Source organism: Panicum virgatum, chromosome 3K, assembly GCF_016808335.1.
Source record: "Panicum virgatum strain AP13 chromosome 3K, P.virgatum_v5, whole genome shotgun sequence".
Taxonomy (NCBI): Eukaryota; Viridiplantae; Streptophyta; class Magnoliopsida; order Poales; family Poaceae; genus Panicum; species Panicum virgatum.
The window spans coordinates 20781063-20795525 of NC_053138.1; the positions used below are offsets into that span (position 1 = coordinate 20781063).

Consider the following 14463-nt stretch of genomic DNA (forward strand, 5'->3'; position numbering starts at 1 on the left):
TGGATGCGGAGAGGCCCTCCGATGCGGCTGCTTGGGGATTTCTGGGCTGGGCTGCACATACCACCCAGCAAAGTGCAAGGCAACATTGTGGGCCGTGGGCTCTGGACCAACCTTAGATTGTACTATTTTCTACTCGGTATAGAAGTCCTTCTATTCCTTATTCTTTTTCTAGAGCGATCTTTGGAGTTTATTATTGCTCGTTCTTCTCTCGGTGACATCAACTAGGCAAGGAAACGGTGCTCCAGTTTATCTGTGAGGTCCCGGAGCCTAATTGCCCAATAAACAGATGTGTGCAATGAATGAATGAACTGCCCATAGGATTCTTCTTCTTTTTTTTTTAAAAAAAAACGAACTGCCCATAGGATTCGGCACACCAATTCCTTCCCTAGCAGGGCTAGCACTTAAAAGAATCATTTCACTCCGCGTGGTCGCGTGGAAACTCCAACGAGGGAGTCGGAGGGACCCGTCCACGGAGCCGAGCAATTACCGACGGCCCCGCTTCCTTCGCCACGCCACTTTGCTTCCCCGCAAAGCATCGCCGATGCGGTGCCGTCGTGCCGCCCGCGTCGTCCCGACGCCCAACTTGTCCGTCTCCTCGTGCGGGTCCCCGTCACCGTATTCGCATCGTCCTGCACACGGCGGCCTTCGCTGCCCTTCCCCGTGGCTGGCCGGCCGGCTATAAGACGCGCCTCGCCTCCACCTCCACTTCAGACATTCGTGCAGTGGAGCGACATCCGGTGGTGGTGCTAGCGACCAGCTGTAGTGGCTGGCGCCATCCGTCTCGTCGCGAGGCTGTTCAAGCCTCCTCCCGCCCGGAACGCGGCAGCGATGGCCGAGGCGCACGGCGAGCGCCCCGCGGGGATGCTGGGCGACGTCCGGGACGCGCCGGCGGGGCGCGAGAACGACCTCGAGGCCGTCGAGCTCGCGCGCTTCGCCGTCGCTGAGCACAACAGCAAGACCGTAAGGACACGCGCGCGCCCAGCCCCCCCTTTTGCCCAGATCACCTTCGAGATCGTCGGAATTTGTCACTGATGCTGCTGCTGCTGTACATCGTGTGCGCAGAACGCGATGCTGGAGTTCGAGAGGCTCGTGAAGGTGAGGCAGCAGGTGGTGGCCGGGACCATGCACCACTTCACCGTCGAGGTCAAGGAGGCCGGCGGCGCCAAGAAGCTGTACAAGGCCAAGGTGTGGGAGAAGGTCTGGGAGAACTTCAAGCAGCTCCAGAGCTTCGAGCCCGTCGGGGACGCCGCGGCTGCCTGAGGTACAAGTTTCTTTTTCATCACAAGAAACAGAGGGGAACACCACTGAAATTGAAATACTCCTAGAAGGGGGGCATCACTGAGATAGCTCTAGAAAACCTGTATGGCGATCGCTCATCACGTTTTCCTTGCTGATGATAACCATGTTTTCAGGCAAACGTACCATCTTTCCAGTGTGATGTGTTTTCCCCCTGAAGGCTCAAGCTTGTCGCTGGAGGCTGGAGCAGAACAATGAAAGGATTTAGCTACCGGGCATGGATACACCACCTCACTGGAGGAGTTTATATGATGAATAAACCAGCTTCTTACCAGATGTATCATCTCATATGTTTTTTAGTCCTGTAATGGAGTGCGCTGTGCAACAAGCAATATGGAAGTCCAATTGCATTTTCCTGCCATAGTTGCTTCAACCTTTTCACTTAAACCTGTCTTCCAACAAAGCAACAGCAGCAGCGGCAGATCAGTTAGTCAGGTTGATTTTACTGTACAACAAAGCCGTAGATATGAGGAATTTCCACCAACAACATTTTCAACAGCTATCCAATTAAGCACAAGCATAATTGACATTTAACTGGGAAGCAACAGGAATGGACAACTGGCGAGCCTGTCTGCCAAAACACTAGCTGTCCGGCGAATCTAACTTTGGAACATTATAGTCGAGCTACTTTAACCTCTGGCATATTCTAAAACTACATCTGCAGCTTCAGCGGCTATTATACACATGATACAAGACAATTGCTACAGAGTAACCTACGATTATCCTGTTGTCCTACTTATCCACTTGGAGCTAAAACCTAGTCTTCATTGTCATAATCCTCATCATCGTCCAATTTATGGCTCGACGATAAAGCAAACTGAGCAGGGTCAATGTCCATCTTGTTCATGTCAGGCAGTTCCCAACCACCCAGAAATTCCTTGAGTTTTGCTCCTTCCTTCGACCGCGGAACAGATGGTCCTGCAGTCGCTGTAGCGGAACTAGTTGCTGGGGCCGTCAGTCCTAAATTGGCAGCAGCTGAACTAGTTGCTGGAGCAGTCAGTCCTAAATTGGCTGCAGCTGAATTAGTTGCGGGAGCAGATGACTGGGCTTGGGGTGGCACTGTAACCTCATCTTCATCTACTGGATCTAAATTTAAGTCAATGTTCCTTAAGCAAGCCCTGGCACTGCTCACTGGTGTAGCCTCCTTTGCTTCAGTCGCATCTGAGACCTCATCTGCTATCTCCACCTTTAGGCCAGCTGGCTTGCTAGATTGGTTCTCCACGAATTGTTCATGAGTTATGAAAGCCTCCCTCCAAGCACCACGCCCACCACGGCGACCTCTTCCACGACCCCTCCCACGGCCCCTTCCATTGATTGTATGGCTTTCTGTGTCCTGCACACAAGCAACTTGGATCAGCAAATAGAGCTACAAAAATCAAATCTAATACTAATCCCCGTCCCAAAATATAGCAATTTTTAGACTTGGTCAAAGTCAAACATTTTCAGCTTTGACCAATAATATCTACAAAAACAATTAATTTTAAACAGAAAAGGTTACATGCTAGCTTTCATTATGAACCAACAATATCATTTTTTATGTTATCAATCTTTATGATTTTTTAGTATCCACAGTCAAAGTTTAAAAAATTTGACTTGAAACCCCCCCTAAACATAGCTATATTCTGGGACAGAGGGAGTAGAAGATAGGATTTATATTTGATAATATCAAGGATGCATATCAGAGGAAATTACATTCTGACATAAATACTTAGAAGTATTAGACAAAAATAGTTCACTTTGTCCCTCAAGTTCTGCATGAGGCTCAGCTTTGTCACTGAACTTGTAAACTAAACAATCCAGTCCATAAACTTTATTTTTTAGCTTAAATCTATCCTTGCTCGGTTGCTCCGGCGTGGCACGTCAAGTTGCATGCCTAGTCCTGGCCATCCTTTATTGAGTCATCTACCCTTGTTTTGTTCCATACTTTCTAAAAAGCAGGGATACCCTTTTTCGAAAAAAAAAGATATTCCACATGTGATGAAACATCCACGGATGTTCAGGGTAGACTAGGCACGCAATGTGGCATGCCACATTGGAGCAAGGACAGTTTGAGCCCCAAAACAAGTTGAGGGATTGGAATGGCTAATTTCAAAATTCAGAGATAAAATTGAGCATCCAACAAAACTTGAGATGAAATTGGCTATTTCGCCAAATTATCATGAAAACACGTGATAACTGTGAAATATGCAACATCAGCACGAAGTTGTGGATAATAGTGACTAACATTTCTTGTCCTCTTTAGTTCCTCCTCACTTCCATCTTCAGATTTCCTGATGACAATTTGACATTTGTTAACATTCTGCAGAAGATGATCTGTAGACATAAGAACCATATTAACCACACGACAGATTAAATTACCTTCTTTTGCCAAGCTTATCATCAACAATAGCATCAGATGTACCAGTGTCTGGAACTTTGCTTACTACTTCCCTCAAGAAATCATAGACATTGTAAGTTTGTATGCATTGTTTCCTGAACATTATGCAAAACACTTATGAGGAAATGAATCAATGATGAATCAAAAACATGGAAAATTATACTACATTCCAGGAAATAAGTTCATTTTTTTTCTCTGTATGATAAGATAAAGATCAAGTGTACTTACAAATGGGAAGAACCAACAGTCTTGACCCCCTTTCGAATTGTAATATCATATGTCCTATCACATAGATCTTGCAGAAATAACTCCAATGCTTTGGCTGCAAAATCATGTGCATTGGAGACATGGACATTAGATGAACTCGAACAAAATGCGGACAATCACAAGAAATTGTATCGATATAGAAAAACAAACTGCAAGAGAGATAAGCTAGCTGAAATGGAAAGCCAAATTTGGGTTTACTACAGTAACTTGCATGCAAATTAAGATTTGCAAAAGCAGATGAAGAGGAAGAGAAAGCATTAAATTAAAGTAGAGATACGGATGTGTTTACTACAGTAACTTGCATGCAAATTTAAATTTGCAAAAGAACTTGAAGGGGAAGAGAAAGCATTACAGATACGGATGCGTGCTATTTCTAACAGTAGGCCCGTTTAATTTTCTACCCACTACCAAATGGAAATATGGACCAGAGTTAAGCCTGTTGCTGTTATTTTACTTCCTCAAAATTAATATGCAGTAATGAAGACTGTAATAACTGTAGACTATAGTATCGCACTTCATCATAAAATTCCGGTTATAAGAGAGCTTTCGTGTTTTACCGACAATAATAATTATAAGTACTTAAAGTTTCCAAAGAGGATGCCTAAAATATAAATATTTTGGCACATATATCACAATCAGAAAATAAATTAAATCACTACACTTCTGAAGAAGTAACATCAATGCATAGCATCGAATGTACCCGCTTTACATGAAATGTAGTTTAGTTGCGCGTGTTTTTGTCCTTTTGGTCTCCTAAATTAAAGCCTAATCAATACTCAGAAACACAATATGGCGGGAAAAAGATCCATTTCATTGTGATAACTGATTAGTGAATAACTTCATGACTAAAACTTATGACATTATAGCATGGTAAGTTACAATGTATGTATTTCTAGGAAATAACAGGAGAACTTACACACTAGAACAGGCACAGCTAGAGCTATCTTGCCGACATCTTCATCTGCTTGCATGATCTTCTTAATCCGAGGCTATGTGTCATAAAATAATAACCCGAGATTAGATCAAATCAAGGATATCATCAACTAGTTACATGAAGCAATGTTTGTAATTGTCATCGCCCCATACTACCCAAGTGGACCAACCATAGAACCAAGGAAAAAAATAAAACCGGTGCACATAATGTGCTTACTTGCTACAAGAGGTTATAAACATCAGTACTAGCAGAAGGTGAAAGATGTACGGTTCATTTTATAAAGCAAACACAAGCAAGTAATGCATGCCGAATGCAGGGATTGATGCATCAGATGTGGAATTCCAGTAAGACACATGCATACTGCCTAAATATTTAATTCTACAAATGTATTCAATGATAACAGACTGCTGACAAATAAATGATCAATATGGAATTTATATCGAATGGATATCACAACAACATGTGACTCACTATACCATGCCTGGAATCAGATGGTATAGCAAAACTAAGCTGCTAATCCACACTATCAACAACCACAGGTCTAGAACAAAGGACTTGCATGATTGACTGCATGCTATTAACAGAAAGTAATAATGTCATTTGTTCATAATCGATGAAGATTAAATCAAGTACAGTATTAAGTCAACGAGAATACCAAAATAATGTTTGGTGAACTCTCAATGCATCTGGGCACCAACAGTTTTTTTACCCATCATAAACAAATCACGAATTATAAGAGAGTTCAAATTGTGTATAAGTCCCCACCACCACCACCAAACCCGCTCACCCACAAGGCAACCTGATACATGCCCTAAAATGTGGAGTATCAATGTATCATCAAAATGATGGCAGCAGGTAAAATGACCTACACATTCCAGGGATTTCTACAAATCATCTGCTTACACCTACAGCATATTCACCAATCAAACCCTAAAATACCCAGATGTATCTGCCAAACCATTACAAAGTTTATTAAAAACACATCTTTGCTTACCACAATCTCAGAACACAGAAATCCAGAAAAATCACAGGCGAGCCTTTTTTCGGACGAAATAGAAATCATAGGCAAATCTCACCAACAGAATTCAAACAACCATACGCATAATAGAGGCCCACGTATCATGCATCCACATGCAGATACATACAGGAATTTAAACCAATCGCACAATCTAGGATGAGTCTTCCAGCGGAAAAGTGGATATCCAGCTTCTTCCTCATGGTGCCAGAAATCTCTTCCCCAGCGCATAATTTGTTTACTACTAGCTACATGAGGTTATAAATATCAATCCTAGCAGATGGAGAAAGGCATACATTTCATATTTCAGAGTTAAATGCTAGCGAAAATTGCATCACAAATGCAGTGACTTATGCATCACATGTGGAATTCCATGTGAAGCAGATTTATGCTGCCTTAGACTATAAATGCACAGATATCATAACAGGTGATTATACCATGGTTGGAATCAGATAGTGTAAAAAACTGGCATTCTCACAAATCTAAGCTGCTAAACGATGCTATCAACCACCATAGGTCCAGAACAAATAATATCATTTGTTCACAACCGATGACGATTAAATCAGCAACAAGACTTTAATGAACGTCCTAAAAGAATATTTGGTAAACTCTAAATGCATCTAGGTACCAGCAATTTATTTTATCTCCACTCCTTAAATCAAAATAACCGATGCATTATGTTCCGGTAGTCAAGTATGTAAAATTCCCACCAAGGCAATCCATACCAAAAACGCACCATGGAAATGCAGAGAGCAGAAAAAAATTACCTAGACATTCCAGGATTTTCAAAAAAATCGATTGCTTAGATCTACAGCACATTAACCAAGCAAACCTCGAAATATCCTGATGTATGTACCGAGCGAAGAGTAAAAAAGTTTATCAAAACATATCCACGCATACCGCGACCTTGGAGCACACCGACCCAGTAAAATAATAGGCAAACCCTTTTTTCGAAGGAAAAAAATTGAAACCGTAAGGAACCTCGCCATCAGAAATTCAAACAACCACATGAATGACACAGGCACACACATCAATATATCATGCATCCGCGCTCGCGCGTACGTACAGGGATCGGCGCACAGGAATTTAAACCGATGGCACCGTCTCAGATTGAATCTTACAGCGGGGAAGCGGGTGTCGAGCTTCTTCCTCATGGCGTCGCCTCCGGCCTAGCAGCTCCGGTACCGGGACCAGGACACGCGCCTGAAATCTCCTCCCCGGCGGTGGGCGCCGGGACCAGGAGTTCGATCGCTCGCCGCGGGGAGCGCAGCTGCGGACATCGGATCGCGGGGGGTGAAGAACAGGAACATTAAATAGCGAATCCGGGTAGGATTGGGGATTTGGGGGCATTAGGGTTTCCGTTACTGGCTCTTGTTTTTGCCTCTTTTGTGAAACAACACGCCTTTCCCACCCCCAAGGCCCCAAGTCGCTCGATCCATGGCCGGGCCGCGCGAATCGGGCCAAAGCCTCCCCCACTCTCACACCCCCCGTGGAGGGGGTCTCGTGGACCCGGTGCGTGGGCCCAGGACCGCGCCGAGTAGCATCCGAGTGGGGTCTCCGGAGTCTATCCCACACGGACCGGGTCCACGGAGGCGCCTAGGAGTAGACCTCACCACATGCGCGCGCGCGTCGAAAGGCGCGAGGGCGGTGTGGGGCCCGCGTCCATGGACCCTCCTCTCCCCTCCCCGCGCGACGCGCGGGGAACACACATCAGCGCAGCCGCTCGTTTCGTTCGCTTCCGGACGGGGGGTGCGGGGCCCGCATGCCAGGGAGCGGGCGGGGGGTTTGGGTGGTGGGCGGAGTCGTGACGCTGGTGGGCTCCGGTGCCCGTCGTCGGTTTGGTCGCGAGGGGATCCGACGGCTCACCGAGCGGCTCGGACGCGCTTGGGGACTCCTCCCGTTTCGGATTTGTTTTTTTTTTTGGTTAACCGGGTTTAGGTGCAACAACCGCCTGGTGAGATAGGCTTGACGCGATCCCACGCCACATCATTAACTCTATCGGTTATCTCTCCATCTTTCCACGAAAACATCCTTATCGTTTTGTTTTGGAGTATTGCTTAATTTTAGTAGGAGAGATCGAGATAAGTTGGCCAAAAGGAGAAATTTAGCCGTGCCAAAAGACCGTCTAAACCGAGAACACCGCATTGCCTTCGGAATCTAGGAGTCTCTACGAGCTATCTAGTGCGATGCATCGTCATAAGTAGATTATTTTGGATCGCCGCCTTACTTTGTTGATAATGACCATTCTAACATCAAATTTCTACCACACGTTTGACGGTCTCGTTGACTTTATCATTGTTCCTTTCAGATAAACCTATTGGTATAGCAATATAGTTGGCTAGACTTAGTAGTTTTCATCTAAAACAGATGTCATTAACTTCGATTTCATTTAACGGATAATTTATTGTTGTTATTTCCTATTTGTTTCATGGTCATGATTAATGAGATCCCACAGTCCCCTTTTTTACTACGGAATTTTTTAGATAGTTAAATGGTTTGAGATGTACTTTTACTCTATACTAGTCACATGCCATGTTATTATGAAAGATGCTGAGACATGTACTTCTAATGCAAGGTCACGGAATATCATCTAAGAGGATTTTATCTGTTAACCGTCGTCTATTGTGTAGCGTTATTTATTTATGTAGACAACTCAATGGCAAATCCTAGCTATGTAATTAATTGGCTGCATATTTTTGAGCAACATAATCTAGGATGAGATGGTCTACCATGGTGCCATTTTTTTATATATTTCAGTAAGGTCATAAAAGCCAGAACCATGAATAATAGTCTTTGTTGGGTTTCAACTCTAACCTACCCCAACTTGCTTGGAATTAAAAGGCTTTGTTGTTGTTGTTGTTGTTGTTGTTGTTGTTGTTGTTGTTGTTGTTGTCAGTAAGGTCATAAAAAAGCACAAATTTGATGTAGCGATAGCTGCCTGTATAGAGAAACTCCAGCAGTCTTTATTTTCCTAATAAATTGACAATATTACAAAAAAGAAATCCTTCAACAGTTCCTCAATATCTCTATTTTTTCTTAATAATTACTGGTTGTCCACATATATTTCACACCAACTCCCCTTAAATAAAAGGAGAATTAGTAATGTGTTAATTGTATTGGAATGAGATTATTGGGGAACTCCCCCAATAACCTATGAAAGTGGTATTAGAATATCCAACGACATCTTATTTGGAGATATTTATTGGAAGACTGCTAGAGATGGTCACATTTATTAGATGTTTATTATGTCCAGTTGTCCACAATTACAACCATACTCGGCCACTATGGTTTCCAATTAAGGCCCAAAAGGCAGAACTTTGTTCGAGCCTTAAGCTTCAAAACAAAAAGCCCAGAACATGACAGGGAGTGCTCCTGCTGATTTTTCAGGGGGGAATAAAAGCCCAGAACATGGGAGTGCTCCTGCTGATTCTTCAGGGGAAAAAAGCTCAGAACATTCAGTACCAAATTTTAGTTAAAAGTGGAATCGTGCTAACTTGTAACACAAATATACATGGTGTAAGATGATATTGATATGTTCACTTATAATTACCAGACATGAAAATCTATAAGGAAAGAAGGTGAGGGTATACTCATCATTGAAGGATCCACGGGTGGCATTTTTATGAGAATAGAAATGCAACTAGACACCTCACATTTTACAACACTCTATGAAGCACCTAGCTGAAAGCAGCAGTAGGAAGACGAAAAGCACAAGCTGATCGAGCAGTGAATTCAAAGCGGCGGCAGGCAGCTCACATCTCGACGGGGACCCTCTTGTACAGCTCCTCGTTCTCCAGGCGCGGCTTGGCGACAGCCTGCAGCGGCGTGCCCATGAACGTGACGAGCCCGGGGGACTCCATCATGTTGACGTCCTCCGGCCTGGTGCCGCTCGGCAGGGACCACTCGAAGTGGTGCAGGAGGTGCCCGATCATGGAGGTCACGAGGTTGATGCCGAGCTGCGCGCCAGGGCACACCCGCCGGCCCGCGCCGAACGGCAGCACCCTGAAGTCGCTGCCCTTGATGTCGATGCTCTCCTCCAGGAAGCGCTCCGGCCTGTACTCCAGCGGGTTGCTCCACACCTTGGGGTCGCGCGCCACCGCCCAGACGTTCACCATCACGTTGGCGCCCTTGGGGATGTTGTAGCCGCCGATCTTGACGTTCGTGCTGGCCTTGTGCGGGAGCATGAGCGGCGTCGGCGGGTGCAGCCGGAGGGACTCCTTGACAACGGCTTGCAGGTAGGGGAGGTTCTGGAAGTCGGTCTCGGACATGATGCGGTCACGTCCGACGACACGGTCGAGCTCCTCTTGCAGTTTCTTCTGCACCCTGGGGTTCCTGACCAGCTCTGCCATCGCCCACTCAACTGAGATGACTGTTGTGTCCATTCCAGCAGTGATCATGTCCTGAACATAGGAGGGGAAAAAATAAGGACGATTAGGAGTTTAGGACTCACAACACCAGCACCAGTTACCACGATCAGTAATTCAGTATCAGTAATGAAAATTTAGGTGGGGGATCCCCCAGCACATTGTTGGGGAAAAATTATCATATGGAGTAGTTTTCACCAAGTGGCATAGTAGCTAATTGGCCTAACCTTTGCACATTTCTCGTGCTGATAGTAGGTGAATGACTGAACATAAAGTGCAACCATTTCCAACTACAAAGTGAACATAGATATTTTCCAAATCCCACCATCTTACACCTACCTTGCGACAGCGACGTCTCATTCTGACCCAAACTATATACTGAACCTTACTGGACTACTGGAGTAGGAAAAGAATTCTCTAGTGACCTTTATAAATCAATCAACTTAATCAAGGGTATGCTGCACGTGTGCATTATAGAAGAATTATCAGAGCATCGCGATCATCTAGTATAAAAAAAATTTAGTGGTGCATCACATCTGAAGGAAAGAGGGGGGGATTTCAAAGGAACTCCACGAGGCATATACAAATGAGTAATCTGTGAGAAAAGGGATCCAACATACCCACAGAAGTCCAATAACCGTGTCTTCACTAAGGTCATACTGCTCTTTCAGGGTGAACAGTGCATCCACAAAGTGCTGCTTGGCACCACTCTCCTTGAGAGCCTTAGCATGCTCTTCAATAATCTTCATTGTCAGGCGGTCCCTTCTCTCATTGTGAGTTTTGTAAAGTTCCTCATTAAGCGGACACAACCATCTCAAATACCAAATAAACTCAGCAACAGATAGAGATGCACCGATCTTGATCCCGTTGTTCACTATAGTCTTAAATTCACGCCCTTGTTCATCAACCTCACCGTTTGCATTCATGAACCGCTTCCCAAATGCCAGCCTTGTTATGTTGTTGAAGGCCACCATGGAAAGGTGGTTCCTCACTACCAATGGCTTTCCTTCATTACCTGAAAAAAAAATAGGATTAAGTAATAATTCAAAATTAAAACTAACTGATTTAGGCAACAGATCTGGTAACTAAATGTTAAAAATGCAAATCGTAGAAATATGTTATATTTCCCTTTTTGTGGGATGTTTCACAAATTACACTATGGGGACAATAATTTTTTGGTAAACAATACAAAAGGTCTATCAATCGACGGTTTTTTTTGCAATTTAAATTACAAAACAACCCTAAAAAGTTTAGCGAAGAGGACGAAGCATAACAACCAGTGGAACAATCAATTCTGTGCTAAATCAAGTCCAAAGGTTATGGGTGAGCATTTTGCTTTGCAACTAACATCGGAAGGAAGACGAATAGGACTGTCCATACTCCTCATAACACTAGAAGAAAAACACCTAACACTAGCGCAGAGGATACATTCGGTATATAATACAATGTCACCAGATCGGGTTCACATGCATTTTGCAATCTGAACTCCCCCTTTTTGGATATGCTGCAGCAATCAGTTCAGACCCATTGACTGATTACTCTGAAACTACAATATATATCGGCTACTCATAATCAAATACCAACACTGCATCACAGTCTGCTTAAGGACTAAAAGATATGTTGATTGAGCTCAAAGTTATATTTGTAACACGTTATCAATCTGGTTTAGAACTCCATTGGTATTAACCTAGTTCAGACTTTGGAGTCTCAGACAAATCAAGGTAACATTTTTGCAAATGTCACAAGGCAATCTGCTCAGATATCCAGATTGTACAAAATGTTCACAGACTGCACAACTGAACTACATAATCCTGCATTAAAACAAATCTAAATTCGTACATTTGCATGCTGTCAGCACATCTAAAATCTCCCATGCATCGATCAAATTAACTGTTGAGAAATCACAACAAGATCCCTAAAATGATTTGCATGGGCTATAGTCGATGACAATGAGGCCAGGTGGCTGGTTTAGTCAAACTGGTATAATGCCAACAGTGGATGCTTGGTGCATCAGTAAGCCAATAAATGCTTTATCATAAAATCGAGTGGCTAAATCTGCATGTTGTTTTCTCAGTTCGATTGTTTACCAGCATTATGATTCTAGGCTGAGGCTCGAGCAGGAAAACATCATTAACAGAATATTATGTAGAAACCACCGCTGAAGCCTAACCAAACAATTAAGTCGCATCCAGATCAACTCCATGTTGGAATGTCCCCATGAGTACTAAAACACTTGTGCGGAACAAACTAATTTTATAACTTAACCACCATGATCTGTTTAATCTCAGCTCAATGCAGCTGACCAGTAACACTGGTGCTATTGTGCACGCTAAATTTAGCAAACTATTGGCGATATAGTACCTCACTAACAAGTAACAGCGAGTACACCATGTGCCCACCTTCGCATCGCAGCACTTTCTATTCGTTACTACTCAACCTGACGGTGATTGGCTGAGATTTGGCATTCCTGCGAGCTGCGATCTTATGACACTATCGACCCCAAAGGCCAAAACCATCAATCAGCCTACGAAATCGCAGACCGAAGCTAGGCAATTTACCTCAACGATTGGAGCTTGCCACCAGGGCACAGGGCGAGTAGACATTGCAAAATCCCACCACCGGTTACAAAATCCCAGCCGAGTCAACACGACGCAGCAGCTGGTCTGGGTCACCAAACCCACCAACACAGCGACACCCCAGCAGGGACCCCACGTCCCCACGACCACCCCACCACCCACAAAGTCTTCGCACCAAAGAAAGAATCGTCCGCCTTTTCACCAAACACCCCCCAATTTTGTACAAAATTGCATACACCTAACATCGTGCGGGATCGAGAGAGAGAGGGGCGGCGAGATCTCTGCTACTCACCCGGGGCGGTGGCGGCGCGGTGGACGGACTCGACCATGGCGGTCACCTCGTCCTCGCGGATGGGGCGCAGCGCCTCGAGGCGCTTGGGCGTGAAGAGCTCGAGGTTGCAGAGCTTGCGCACCTTGATGTAGTGCGGGCCGTAGTCGGCCCAGATCAGGTCCTGCCCGTTGCGGCTGAACCGCTGCGTGGTGCGGTTCCGCGGCCGGTCCGCGAGCTGCTGGTCGTGCTCCTTGAGCACCTCCTTGGCGAGCTCCGAGGTGGAGACGACGACGGTGAGGCCGGACCCGAACCAGACGGAGATGATGGGCCCGTACCGCTCCGCCCACTCCTGGAAGCAGCGGCACCGGATCGGCTTGATCTGCCGCAGGTTCCCCAGCACGGGCCAGGGCCGCGGGCCGGGCGGGAGGCGGCCGAGGCGGAGCCGGTTGAGCAGCGCGAGGGAGAGCGGGATCAGGACCGCCGCCAGGCCTACGGAGAGGAGGAGGGAGGCGTCCATGGTGGCTGCTCGTCGGCGTTGGGGGTTCCTTGGTGTGTAATGGGCGCGGTGTTCGGTGAATTTATACGGCGGGAAGACTGGAGAAGGAAGACGAAGGGAGGTTGGCGGTAGGTGAGTGGGCCCCACCGTGCTGCTCCCTTTCCTAAAAAATGTTTCAGCTCAAATGTTTTTCTTTCCTTTCTAAAAAATAAATTGAATTTTCTTAAGGGGAAATGGAATTGTAACTGTTTGGGGTTGATTTTTTTTTTTGAGAAAACGAGATGTAAGGGTGTGAGGTCTAGTGGTCTACCAGTATTTTAGCGCTGTTAATTTCTTTTACAGATTGTATACGAGTTGATTGGCTAGAGCTTAGTTGAGTGCTGTGCTGTGCTGTGCCGGGATCCAAGCACTTTCCCGTTGTTTTTGCTCTGGTCTTAAGACTGAGTTGAGTTCAACCACCGGAGGATACCAGGTGCTGCTGCTGATTTCGAGGCTTGGTAACAAACTTTGGAGTTAGTCGTCGATGGTTGACTGATCCCTATCGTATCCAAAAATCCTGCCTTGAGTACAGGTATTACCCAGCGCAAAACTTGCTGTATCGAAGGTAGTATGCTTCGTGTTGCAGCCCCATGCCAACCGACGGAATTCAATGCGGGGTGCCCAGAACGGCGTTCCGTGGACGGGGACGAGAATGGGGAACATTTTCATTCCTGCAATGTAAATAAATATCCATCCTAAATGGTGTTCTCCGCACCGTTCCCCGTTTCTCGATCCGTGACTATGGCCACACATCTGAATCATCAGATCAGATGGAAACGAAGTGCGGAGACAGATAAGAGAGCAAATCGTGCTTAACCGCTGCTTCTG

The 14463-nt window shown here is 45.4% G+C and overlaps 3 protein-coding genes across 3 annotated transcripts; 1 reads left to right on the forward strand and 2 right to left on the reverse strand.

The window, feature by feature from the left end:
- The first annotated feature begins 667 nt into the window (after positions 1-667).
- LOC120698271 (cysteine proteinase inhibitor-like) lies at positions 668-1657 on the forward strand. Its single transcript, XM_039981805.1, has 3 exons — positions 668-960; positions 1063-1261; positions 1413-1657. The coding sequence occupies exons 1-2, from the start codon at positions 829-831 to the stop codon at positions 1258-1260; spliced, it is 330 nt and encodes a 109-aa protein (XP_039837739.1). The 5' UTR covers positions 668-828; the 3' UTR covers position 1261; positions 1413-1657.
- Positions 1658-1803: 146 nt separating this feature from the next.
- LOC120698270 (dr1-associated corepressor-like) lies at positions 1804-7308 on the reverse strand. The gene is made up of 6 exons (XM_039981804.1): positions 7011-7308; positions 4857-4929; positions 3902-3995; positions 3655-3768; positions 3521-3566; positions 1804-2629 (listed from the first exon to the last, which is right to left on the reverse strand). The coding sequence occupies exons 1-6, from the start codon at positions 7041-7043 to the stop codon at positions 2054-2056; spliced, it is 936 nt and encodes a 311-aa protein (XP_039837738.1). The 5' UTR covers positions 7044-7308; the 3' UTR covers positions 1804-2053.
- A 2071-nt stretch (positions 7309-9379) lies between these two features.
- On the reverse strand, positions 9380-13673 carry LOC120698273 (cytochrome P450 98A1). The gene is made up of 3 exons (XM_039981806.1): positions 13122-13673; positions 10874-11268; positions 9380-10289 (listed from the first exon to the last, which is right to left on the reverse strand). Exons 1-3 carry the CDS (start codon positions 13615-13617, stop codon positions 9642-9644), a joined length of 1539 nt encoding a protein of 512 aa, XP_039837740.1. The 5' UTR covers positions 13618-13673; the 3' UTR covers positions 9380-9641.
- Positions 13674-14463: the final 790 nt, after the last annotated feature.

Bases quoted from the DNA above. Each gene is read 5' to 3' on its own strand.
- LOC120698271 (XM_039981805.1), top strand. From the start codon at position 829: ATGGCCGAGGCGCACGGCGAGCGCCCCGCGGGGATGCTGGGCGACGTC. The intron at 961-1,062 runs GTAAGGACACGC...TCGTGTGCGCAG, and splicing joins CTGAGCACAACAGCAAGACC to AACGCGATGCTGGAGTTCGA.
- LOC120698270 (XM_039981804.1), bottom strand. From the start codon at position 7,043: ATGAGGAAGAAGCTCGACACCCGCTTCCCCGCT. The intron at 3,996-4,856 runs GTAAGTTCTCCT...ATGATTTTGCAG, and splicing joins AGCTGTGCCTGTTCTAGTGT to CCAAAGCATTGGAGTTATTT. The intron at 3,567-3,654 runs GTAATTTAATCT...AATTGTCATCAG, and splicing joins GATAAGCTTGGCAAAAGAAG to GAAATCTGAAGATGGAAGTG.
- LOC120698273 (XM_039981806.1), bottom strand. From the start codon at position 13,617: ATGGACGCCTCCCTCCTCCTCTCCGTAGGCCTGGCGGCGGTCCTGATC. The intron at 11,269-13,121 runs GTGAGTAGCAGA...TTTTTTTTTCAG, and splicing joins CCGCGCCGCCACCGCCCCGG to GTAATGAAGGAAAGCCATTG. The intron at 10,290-10,873 runs GTATGTTGGATC...TCCTATGTTCAG, and splicing joins CGGTTATTGGACTTCTGTGG to GACATGATCACTGCTGGAAT.